The sequence below is a fragment of the Lycium ferocissimum genome, chromosome 12 (assembly GCF_029784015.1).
Source record: "Lycium ferocissimum isolate CSIRO_LF1 chromosome 12, AGI_CSIRO_Lferr_CH_V1, whole genome shotgun sequence".
Classification (NCBI taxonomy): domain Eukaryota; kingdom Viridiplantae; phylum Streptophyta; class Magnoliopsida; order Solanales; family Solanaceae; genus Lycium; species Lycium ferocissimum.
This window is the reverse complement of record NC_081353.1, coordinates 26,773,977-26,785,052: the sequence shown is the minus strand read 5'-3', so window position 1 is coordinate 26,785,052 and position 11,076 is coordinate 26,773,977. Positions and strand designations below refer to the sequence as shown.

Sequence of the window (11,076 nt, the reverse complement as noted above, 5' to 3'; positions counted from 1 at the left end):
GAATACTGGATGGAAAATAAAAAAGAACAAAAGGCGGATGCTGGTCAAAAGCTCAAAAAGTATAAATTCAAGTGTTTGTTTGTCGATGAGTTCTCTCTAAGTAGCGTTTTTGCAAGTTTATATAAATTGTCGAGTCAATATTTAACTACAATTTTATTTAAAATTATCTTTAAATATCTTTTAACTATAAACTTTTTGCGATTCACGATACTTATTGTACGTAACTTCAAATATCAAAATAACTTTGAAATAATTAAATATATATGTCTGAATTCACGATACAATTTAAATATAGATTTTTTTTTTTTTAAATCAAAACCGAAAAAAGTAGATTCTTTATACTCCATCCATCTGCCCTATGAGTCTATTAGAGAAAATAACGTATTTATATATTTAAAAGAATTTAACTTCAAGCATTGCATTTTCTCAATAATAAGAAACTTTTGTTATGACACGTGCAGAGTCACAAGTTGCAAAAAAAAATCTTATAACTCCATTAATATTATGACATATTTAGGAGTGAAAGTTTAGGTTTTTAAGTTTTCATTTCTTTTCTAAATTTCCTGTAGAGTCAAACTATAACGAAAATATTATTCTACACTTAATTTAAACCCACTTCTACGAGGAATCAAAAATGTGTCTTCTTTTATCTATCTAAAACTTAATAGATAAAATTATTAAATACAGTATTTTTATATTAACGGGAGGTAATAAGTATTCGATGAAATAATCGATAGCTCTCCGGAATATTCTCGAGCTGTTCCCAACACTGCGTCGTAAAAGAATAAACAAACAAAAAAAGGAAAATGCATGTGGGGGACCCACCGGTCTCAATACAACTAGACAAGTTTCGGTGTTTGAGAGAGACAATTGATAAAGTTAAAATCAATAATACTCTTTTAAAGCAACCAAATAATTTGAACTTTATTACACACTTCTCCCCACAAAATAGTAATAAAAAATAGAAAAAAACAAAAAGGAAAGACGACAAAGAGAGTCAATTCAAAGAAACTAAAGTGGAATAGTACTACTCACCTTCCTTTGATAGTAACCTGCCCAAATTAAAACAAACAAGAATATCTATTTTTCTTATATCTCAAATTAGTTAAATTGAGCATACAATTAATTTTTTTTAATTGAGTATATAATTTAATCAATCTTAAACCAAAACAAGGTGATTTATTCTATGTGTTCAAGTCTTGGTGAATAGAGTTTCAATAGGAAATAGCAGGTACCTGTGGAATTAACAAGGTATGCACAAACTGGCCCAAACATCATAATTATTAAAAAAAATTAAAAATAGATTATACGAATTTTCACTAATTGTTATGCTTCATTAGGATACTTCATATTTTCGTACTTAATTATTTTTATGGAGAAATTAATCTATTCTTAAACTAGTGATTTGTTAAAAAAAATGATTTTTTTTATGTCACATTTAGCTTCCTACTGATAAATAATTTTTAAATATACTCTCAAAAGACCTCACTTATCCCTCTACTAACATATGATCTCTAACAAAAAAATCGTTAAGTAATAGACTTAATATAAATTTACCAACGATCAAGCAAAAAATTTCTTTTACCAACAATGACTAAATTTAAAATTTAATCATAATTAGTTGTCTCGCTCGTACGAATGAAAGGGATTACTATCATAATTTTTTAACTATATAACTCTTTTTAATAGAAGAGATAAAAAATAATATAGGAAATTGTTGTAGGATCAACTTTTTCTCAAATAATTTGCTTCTAATATGTATTCTTGCAAACAACAACATTAACACTATACTGTGTATAATTTTACAAGTGAGGTATGAGAGAGGATAAAATGTGCACATACCTTACTCTTACCTAGTGGAGGTAGAGATATCGTTTTTTAAAATACTCTCAACTCACGCGCAACAAATCAAAGTAGTTATTAAAAAGAAAATACAACAGTGAAGAAAATATGACAACTAATAAAAAAAGCAATACAGCGCATCCAGCGAAAAATAATAATCAAAACACAATAAACTTTTCAAGCAATAGAGAAAAGCAAAAATAAAATAAAAAGTTTTAAAGGAGGGAAAATGGAAATAATAAGTGATCAAAATAGCAAATTTTAGAGAGGACCATGGTCTCAATACAACTATACAAGTTTCGGTGATTGAGGGAGACAACAATAGAGAAAGATGAAACCATACCTAGTACTCTTTTAAAGCAACCTAATAAATCAACTTTATTACACACTTCTCCCCATAAAAATAGTATAATAAAAGAAAAAGAAAGACAACAAAGAGTCAATTCAGAGAAACTAAACTGGAATAGATTATAACTCACCTTCCTTTGATAATAACCTTCCCAAATAAAAACAAACAAGAGTATCTATGTTTCTATCTCAAATTAGTTAAATTGAGCATACAATGAAATTAATTAAATTCAGCATATAATTAATCAATCTTAAAAATCAAAACTAGGTGATTTATCCTTCCCAAATAAAAACAAACAAGAGTATCTCTGTTTCTATCTCAAATTAGTTAAATTGAGCATACAATGAAATTAATTAAATTGAGCATATAATTAATCAATCTTAAAAACCAAAACTAGGTGATTTATTCTGTTTGTTCACGTCTTGGTGAACATAGTTATGTGGTACCTAGTTGATAGGAAATAGCAGATACATTTAGAATTAATCAAGATGCGCACAAATTGTCCCGGACATCACGATTATAATAAAAATAAAAATTGAGCATACAGATTTTCACTAACTGTTATGCTTCATTTGGGTACTTCATATTTTCATACTTAATTATTTTTATGGAGAAATTAATCATTCTTAAACTAGTGATTAAAAAAAAAAGATTTTTAAATCATCTTTCCACTTATAAATAATTTTTAAATATGCGAAAGAATTAATGTCAAAACACCTGATTTCACACTTCTACACTAACTTCACACTTATCCCTCTACTAACATATGAGTTCTAACAAAAAAAAATTGTTAAGTAATAGACTAACATAAATTTACCAGCCATCAAGCAAAAAAATAAAAATAAAATTACCAACAATGACTAAATTTAATTTCAAATCTCGTATGAATGAAGGGGGTGACTATTATAATTAATTATATAATTTTCTTTTTAGAAGATCAACAAAAATAAATATAAAGAAATAGTTGTTGGATCACATTTTTCGTCAAATAATTTGCTTCTAATATGTTTCTTAAGCCTAGGTCTATCGGAAACAAACTCCGTACCTCCCAAGGTAGGAGTAAGACCTGCATATACACTACCTCCCCACAGAGACAAATTCAAGATTTAAATTTTACAGGTTCAACCTTTTAAGATTCTTAGTTGAACCTATTATATTTTATCAGTTACGGGTTTCATGTCTACTACTTATTACACATAAATTTATGTTTGAACCCCCGCCTTTAAGGCTACCATACTCCCCTGCCCCTGCCTTCCGTACTCCACTTGTGGGATTACACTCAGCACGCAGTTGTTGTTCTTAATTTGCTTCTAATATGTCATTATTTCAAACAAAAATAAAAGTTTTAAAGGATGAAAAAGGAAATAATAATACTCCTTCCTCCATTCACTTTTACTTATCCAGTATTTCAAAAATAAAATTTTCACTTTTAGCATATCCAAAGAAGACAATTTTATTTTTCCTGTTTTACCCATATTACTAATATTCACTTCAAATTATTTTTTAAATTTAATAAAAATATACACCAATTAATATGAATACATTCATAAATAAGGAGTAATAATAAGAGACGAAAATAGCAAAATTCTAGAAAGAGAAAACACATACAATAATGTCATCTTGGTTCTCTCTTCCCAAAAATCCTTTCAAATCCGACGACGACGACGATGATGACGTCATCACCGGCGGCGAGAAACCGTCGGATCCGAATTCGTCCGGCATAAAAGAAGATTTCTCAGCAATTTCCAATACATTCTCCCACCATCTCCGTGGAGTCGCCGCTTTCCTGACTCCAACATCACCTACTCAGTCGTCCGAGCAAAAATCTTCTTCGGAGCAACAATTTAGTGGAATTAAGAGCGATTTAGTTGAGATTGGAGATAGTTTTAAATCAGGATTCTCTTTGTTTTCTTCGAAATTGTTGGCTTCGAATTTGTTGCAGTTTAGTGATGAGGTAAAGGATCGTGAAAATGATGAATATGAAGATGAAGATGAAGATGAATATGATGATGAGGATGTTGTTGGTGTAACGGATGAAGTTGTGGATTTTGTTACTACGATTTCGCAACGGCCTCAGTTGTGGACTGATTTTCCAATCTCTTTACCTACTGGTAATTAATTCCGTAATTATTTTGTTTTTTTTTAGTTCACTTACTGTCAGTAGTATATTGTACTGTGTTGTATTGTGTTGTATCGTACTGTATTGTTCTGATTGTATCGTTTCGCGTCATTACATAATGTAATACATTAGCAACCTACCAGAAAAGCAGGATACTGGGTAAAGTTACTATAAAAAGGTCGGGTAAAGATAAAATAGGTTGATTAAATAATAAGTAAGGACAAAATGAGAAAAAGAAATAAGGTAAAGGATCGTGAAAATGTTGAAGATGAATATGATGATGCTGTGGATTTTGTTAGCACTATTTCACAGCGGCCTCAGTTGTGGACTGATTTTCCAATCTCTTTACCTACTGGTAATTAATTCTTAAAATGTTTTGTTTTTAGTTCACTGACTGTCATATTATACTTTACTGTGTTGTATTGTATTGTTTCCCGTCATTACATAAATGTCACACATTAGCAATTTGAAGGATAAACCTACAAGAGAAGTAGGATACTGGGTAAAGTTACTATAAAAAGGTAGGATAAAGAATAAAAAGGTATCGTACTTTATTGTATTCAGAGGCGTATCCTTTCATAGTAGTAGTTGTCTTACTCTTGTAGTTTCTTGTTCTTCGATTTCTGCTACTATCTATTGTTGCTTGAACTTCATTTATGGTTTAATTTGGTAGTTAATGCGCTTTTTTCGGACTGCTTTATCATGCTTTTTATATAGTATTCTGCCATGGCTTATTTGCTTCCGTTATTTCTTTTCCATACTGCTTTGTACTACTTGTCCTTGTGCTGAGGGTCTACCGGAAACAACCTATCTGCCTCCCAAGGTAGAGGTAAGATCTCCGTACGCTCTACCGTCCATAGACCCACTTTGTGGGATTTCATTGGGTATGTTGTTGTTGTTGTGTTGTATCTTACTGTATTGTTTTGATGAATACAACATTTGGATTTATTGTTTCTTTTCACGTCATTACGTAAATGTAACGCATTAGCAATTTGAAGGATAAACCTAAAAGAGAAGTAGGATACTGGGTAAAGTTACTATAAAAAGGTAGGATAACGGATAAAATAGGACTAATAGATAATAAGTAAAGACAAAATGAGAAAAAGAAATAATGTAAAGGATCGTGAAAATGTTGAAGATGAATATGATGATGATGAGGAAGTTATTGGTGTAACGGATAAAGTTTTGGATTTTGTTAGTACGATTTCAAAGCGGCCTCAGTTGTGGACTGATTTTCCAATCTCTTTACCAAGTGGTAATTAATTCTTAAATATTTTGTTTTTAGTTTACTGACTGTGTTATATGAGTATGATTACTTGATTAGAATCTTTGAGTTGATTAGATAGGACATGGCACAACTTCAGTTTGACTGAGGACATGACCTGCAATAGGAAGGTATGAACGTTGAGGATTAGGGTAGAAGGTTAGTAGCTAGCTGAGTGTTGCCGTACTTTTAGTAGTATGATTTAGGTATTTTGTAGTTTCTTTTTCGCCTATGTGTATTGATATATGTTGCTGCGCTTATTTGTACATTACTATTTTACTGTCTCTTTTTTGCTTTCCTACTTTTTTTGCTTCGGTTACATCTCTTTTGAGCCGTGGGTATTGAAACAACCTCTCTACCCTGCAAAGGCAGAGGTAAGGTCTGGGTACATCCTACTCTGCCTAGATCCCACTTGTGGGATTACACTGGGTGTGGTGTGTTGTTAGTTTCTTTGAGCGGTGATCATTTTGCTGAATGTGAAACTAGTCCACCGTAGATTTTTTTTTTTTTCCCTTATTTAAATGAACTCACAATGACCAGGGTTCTAACAGTTGTTATTCCTATGCATCGACCACTTATCCATGCCATTGTTGTGTTTATTTTTGCTAGATATTGGCTATAATTAATTTCTGTATGCCTCGATCCCAAATTGTTTGGTGTTAGGTTACATGATCTTCTATATTAGTTCTGCTCTATTCAGGTCCATTTCATTCCAATACTAAATAAGTGTTCTCTAAGTCTCATAGAGATTGATAGATACAACAACATACCCAGTATAGTTCCACAAGTGGGATCTGGGAAGGGTGAGGTGTGGGATATCTTACCCCTACCTTTGCGGGGTAGAGAGGTTGTTTTCGATAGACCCTCGACTCAAGTCGTTTTTCTGAAAAAGGTAAAGAAATGCAAGAGTAAAAAGCTATGATGAAAATATTGAAAAAAGAAAAGTACTGACAGTACAAATTTGATAAAATGGACCTTGAGTCTAACTCAACCCCAAAAGTTAGCTCATGGAAGGAGGATTGCCCAAGACCATATCAGAAGGCCTTCCCATCCCTAAATGGGCGATGTGGGACTCAACACTCCCCGGCATGCCCAGGACTGGACATCTGGAGCGTGGACAATATAAGATGGGGGCCCAACATCGGTAAACGAATTGGGATGTAGGGGAAGTTATACACTAACTAAGGCATAGCAAAATGATTAAACAAAAAGTGTGCATGACACTTGGTATTTAATGCCGTTTGTCAAAATCATTGAAATATTACTACACTTTTGACTAACCCTCTTCCATCCAGACCATCAAGGGTATAGAATTCAAATCATGAATATGAATTCTAGATCTTTGCTTCTTTTTCTCTGTCCACATTTTCTTTCACTAATTTTTGGGGCTGAAGATATTTTGTTTTGATTTAAGAAGTTTATCGGGTAAGTGACTTTGCATATCTACCTGACAGAATGTGTTGGCAAATTGTAGCATGCAACAACTTCCTAAGTTGGAAATCTTTATGGGTTATTCATTTCACATTTATCAGCAACTCAAGTGGTTTTTGCATGACCACTGGACTCTTCATCTTTAAGAATCTCTTCTTTATCTGTTTTTGTAGTGGTTTCCTTAGAGCAGATAACAATAACATGATAGGTGAAACAGAAACTTGAAAGGGGAAACGACTGTGTTTGCTAGTTCTTTATGCCTGCAAAGTAAAAGAGCGGAAACCAAAAAGATAGTAAAAAATATGTAATTAGTGAATTTGTGATTGGCTGATTGCCTGTGGGCTATAAAGTTACACATAATTGATGGTTACTGGAAACTTGGAATAGCTGATATTTATCATTATGAAGTTTCTTTATGTTTGTTTATGTTGGTGCCTCATGCTCATCTGATAATGCGATGCAGTTCTTTTGTATGCTTGTAGTGCAAGCAGTGGTTTTCCTCAGAGTAATTCTTCCTGAAGGATGTTATGCTCAACTTTTTGTTCTTTAATTCTCTTATTAAGATACGTTATTTTGAAGCATATCTTGTAATCCTATTTGTATTTATCTTGAATTAGCTTGTGGAACAATTCTACATTGCTATGCACACTTCCCAAAGAAGACTTTATGGTGTACTGTTTCAATAGAAGTGAATTTCCTTTCTTGTTCTTTTCCGAGTTTTGATCATTTCTGGATGCTTACACATACTTTATATGCCAATCAAAAGGAGTAGTTCCTTGGTGAAGGCCTTGTTTGCACAACAATTCTTCATGTTTCTCGTGGCCTCTGGTTGATGGTTATCAAATTTTTTTGCAGATTTTTCCATGTCTGATAGTCAGAAAGAACATGTGGCATCCATTGTGCAGTTTGTGCCTGGACTTGAGTCCTTGAGGCAGAAGGTTTGCCATGAATTATCTGATAGGCAATTTTGGATGATCTATTTCGTTTTATTGCTTCCAAGGCTGAATGGGAATGACTTGGAGCTGTTGTCAACTCCTGAGGCAAGTTTCTCTCTGATAAGTTAATATATCAAATAACGTTTTGCCCGCAATTCTTTTATAAATTTGTGAGCAGACAGCCGTCAAGTATCAAATATTTGTTTAACTATGGAGAGAGAGTACCAAATGGAAAAAAGGGATTTTGAAGTTAACTAGAAGCAATGTTGTCAAAAGCGGAAAGTGCACAAAAGCGAGAAGTCCCATGGGGCTTGTAGCGAAAAGTGAGAAGTGAAGCGCACACTTTTCAATTGAAGTGCACTGTTTAAGTAATTAAAAATTAAATCATATTACAGTTAACATAACAAATTCAAGAATCGAATACACAATATATCGCTGATATTAATCCAATTCCTCGGTGTTGAGATTGAAAGAATTAGTCATTTCTAGTTGGGATCACTCTTCGTGTCATTATTTGAAGTGCACATTTCTCTAAAGCACATGGCTTCAACTAATTGCTTTATTGCTTTAAGCGAAAAAAATGATGACTTTTAATAACACTGATTAGAAGAGTTTCTCATTGGCGCAGTTATTAGAACAGAATTGAGAGAAAAGCTTTGACTTAATTAGTCATTGTTTGTAAGTCCAACATGTGAGAAACTAGATGGAAAGTGAAGAAAGAACTAAGAAATCCCAAAATAATCCGAAATATATCATCCTGGATATTGATAATCCTTCAAGTTTACAAAATTGGGTCACTTTCTATCCATAGTTAAAAATAAATGCCAAGAGAATAATGGATAGGTGACTATTATTAAAACCTCAAAACGGTTGGCTATTAGAAACAGAGCAGTTCAATAGTCCTTCAAGTTTACAAAATTGGGTCACTTTGTAGTTGATAAGAAATGGATCTTAGGCCTAACCCAATCCTAAAATCTAGCTCATGACGTGAGCATTGCCCAAGATCATATAAGGAGATCAATAACCCCATCCATAGTTGATGTGGGGACTTTAGACACCCCTCCTCCCCGCGCACCCGTGCCTGCCAACTGGAGCATGGACAACATAATGTAGGGGCCCAACATCAGATGGCTAATCCAGCCCAAAAATACTCTTAACATGGTATCATATTGTCCTCTTGGGCCAAGCCCACAAGGTTTTCCTCAAAAGGTCTCACGCCAGTTGTCAAGTTTGGGTGTGTGAGTAGGGATAGTGTTAAAAGTCCCACATTGGCTATGGATGGAGTTGTTAGTCTGCTTATATGATCTTGAGCCCTTTTGGGATTGAGTTAGGTTCAAGTTACATTTCTCATCAGTAGTATACTTATTATTTTTTTATTTTTTTGATGAAGTGGTTTGTTATTAACAAAAGCATCAAGAAGATGCATAGTTACAAAAGTGGAGGAAAAATGAGCTCGTACAAAGATAACAAAAAGACTATCATAAGACTAAAGAATTGATAAAATCCCAAAGGGAGTCTGGGTTATGCACAGGGGTAAGATTAACCCAGCTAAAGAGACTAATCGGGCATCTGGCCTTGAGTTTGGAACTGGCAGTTGAAATACCATCAAAACATCTATACGTTACCTTCTCAAAAAAAAAAAAAAAAAAAAAAATTCATCAAAACATCATTGATTCTTTTCCACCCATAAGGACCACAAAATACAAGCAGGAACCCTAGACCAGATTCTTTTAATGGCCTTCCCAAATTTTGATGAGCTCCAGCACACAAAAGCTTCCCTGACAGTGAAAGACATAGACCATTGCAATCCAAAAAGAGAAAGGAACATATTCCACACATCTGCAGCAATTGGACAGTGTAGGATCAGATGGTTGATAGACTCCGAGTTGCAAAGGCACACGTGGCATCTGGTTGATAGATAGAAACTTATCAGTAGTATACTTATTCCACATGTTTTCTTTGGGCTCATCAAACTGGATGATTTGTCAGCACTGCTAGTAGCTTGGAACTCATTCACCATTGAATTAGGAAAGTAAAATGAAAAAGAAAAGAGCAAAAGAGAACGTGAACGTGAAATTGGTTTGCTGGTTTCATTCTTATCAAACAGTAGTTTGTTTTCTACTATCATTGGTACACCTTGGACAATTTGGAGAAGACCTACGTACCGCTGCCATCTGAAGATGTAGATAATTCGTGGAATTGGCAGGTTACAACATTGTGCAGAGTGTCTGTATGCCGAGGGAATGTACAAGTATAGCCTACTGAAGAAAAAGATCCATGTCTCGACTTGGCATTTGAAATGGAGGGAAGAATGATGTATTCTACTACCTGTGAAAGATAGTTCTGTAAATTGTAGTGTAGGCTTCAACTGGATTGACTTCAGTAAATAATAGTGTTGCTCTATGGAGGAGATGTAGTCACATATCTATTTTTTTTTTTTTTTCATTTTCTGATTCTTGCACGTGGTTCTCTTTCGTTGACTTTTTCTGATTTAAACTTTATGATGACATAATCATCTTTTTCAAGTTAATTTCTTTTACTGTAGATTGTTGAAGTGAGGGAGACACTTCTGCAGCAGTTGCAAAGTAAGAAAGAACCACAACCTGAAGCATCTAAGGACTCCGAGATTGTTGATGCATCTGAGAAGGATGTCAAGGTCAGTGGACAGCAAGCGTCTGAAAGTAAATTGGAGGAGAAAAATATTCCAGCAGAGACTGCAAATACCTCTAAAGATAAAGACAGTTTGAATGTTGAGAAACCTCAGCAGCAGTTATTAGCTGAAAAGACCAAGAATACAACCTCATATGCCGACAAGAATGAGGACGACGTTTCTTTCAGTGATCTTGAGGATGATGATACCGATCTATCAGATAGACTGCAAGGAAGCAAGCCCACGCACAGAAAGAAAGTTTCCTCATCTAGTGAGTCCCATGAATGGATTCAACTAATTGAGAACTCTAGAGCTCAAGGGAGTCAGCAGAAGGCTGGCCAATCGATTCACCGGGATAAAGATTCTGAAGGTGAGGACTGGCTCACCGTTGATGACATTGATTCAGACAGTGTGGCCACCAATTGATTCCTCTAAAGTCTAAACTCTGTAAATGTTTCTTTTAGCACTCTTTTATAAGTTTCACCC

At 33.9% G+C, this 11,076-nt stretch overlaps 1 protein-coding gene across 1 annotated transcript; it reads left to right on the top strand.

Annotated features, from left to right (window-relative positions):
• The first annotated feature begins 3,766 nt into the window (after nucleotides 1-3,766).
• On the top strand, nucleotides 3,767-9,573 carry LOC132038970 (uncharacterized). Its single transcript, XM_059429480.1, has 2 exons — nucleotides 3,767-4,302; nucleotides 7,861-9,573. Exons 1-2 carry the CDS (start codon nucleotides 3,804-3,806, stop codon nucleotides 8,067-8,069), a joined length of 708 nt encoding a protein of 235 aa, XP_059285463.1. The 5' UTR covers nucleotides 3,767-3,803; the 3' UTR covers nucleotides 8,070-9,573.
• Nucleotides 9,574-11,076: the final 1,503 nt, after the last annotated feature.

What these genes read in the sequence shown, in the direction of transcription:
- LOC132038970 (XM_059429480.1), top strand. Translation starts at nt 3,804, where the DNA reads ATGTCATCTTGGTTCTCTCTTCCCAAAAATCCTTTCAAATCCGACGAC. An exon ending in TCCAATCTCTTTACCTACTG is followed by an intron (nt 4,303 to 7,860) that starts GTAATTAATTCC and finishes ATTTTTTTGCAG; the next exon opens with ATTTTTCCATGTCTGATAGT.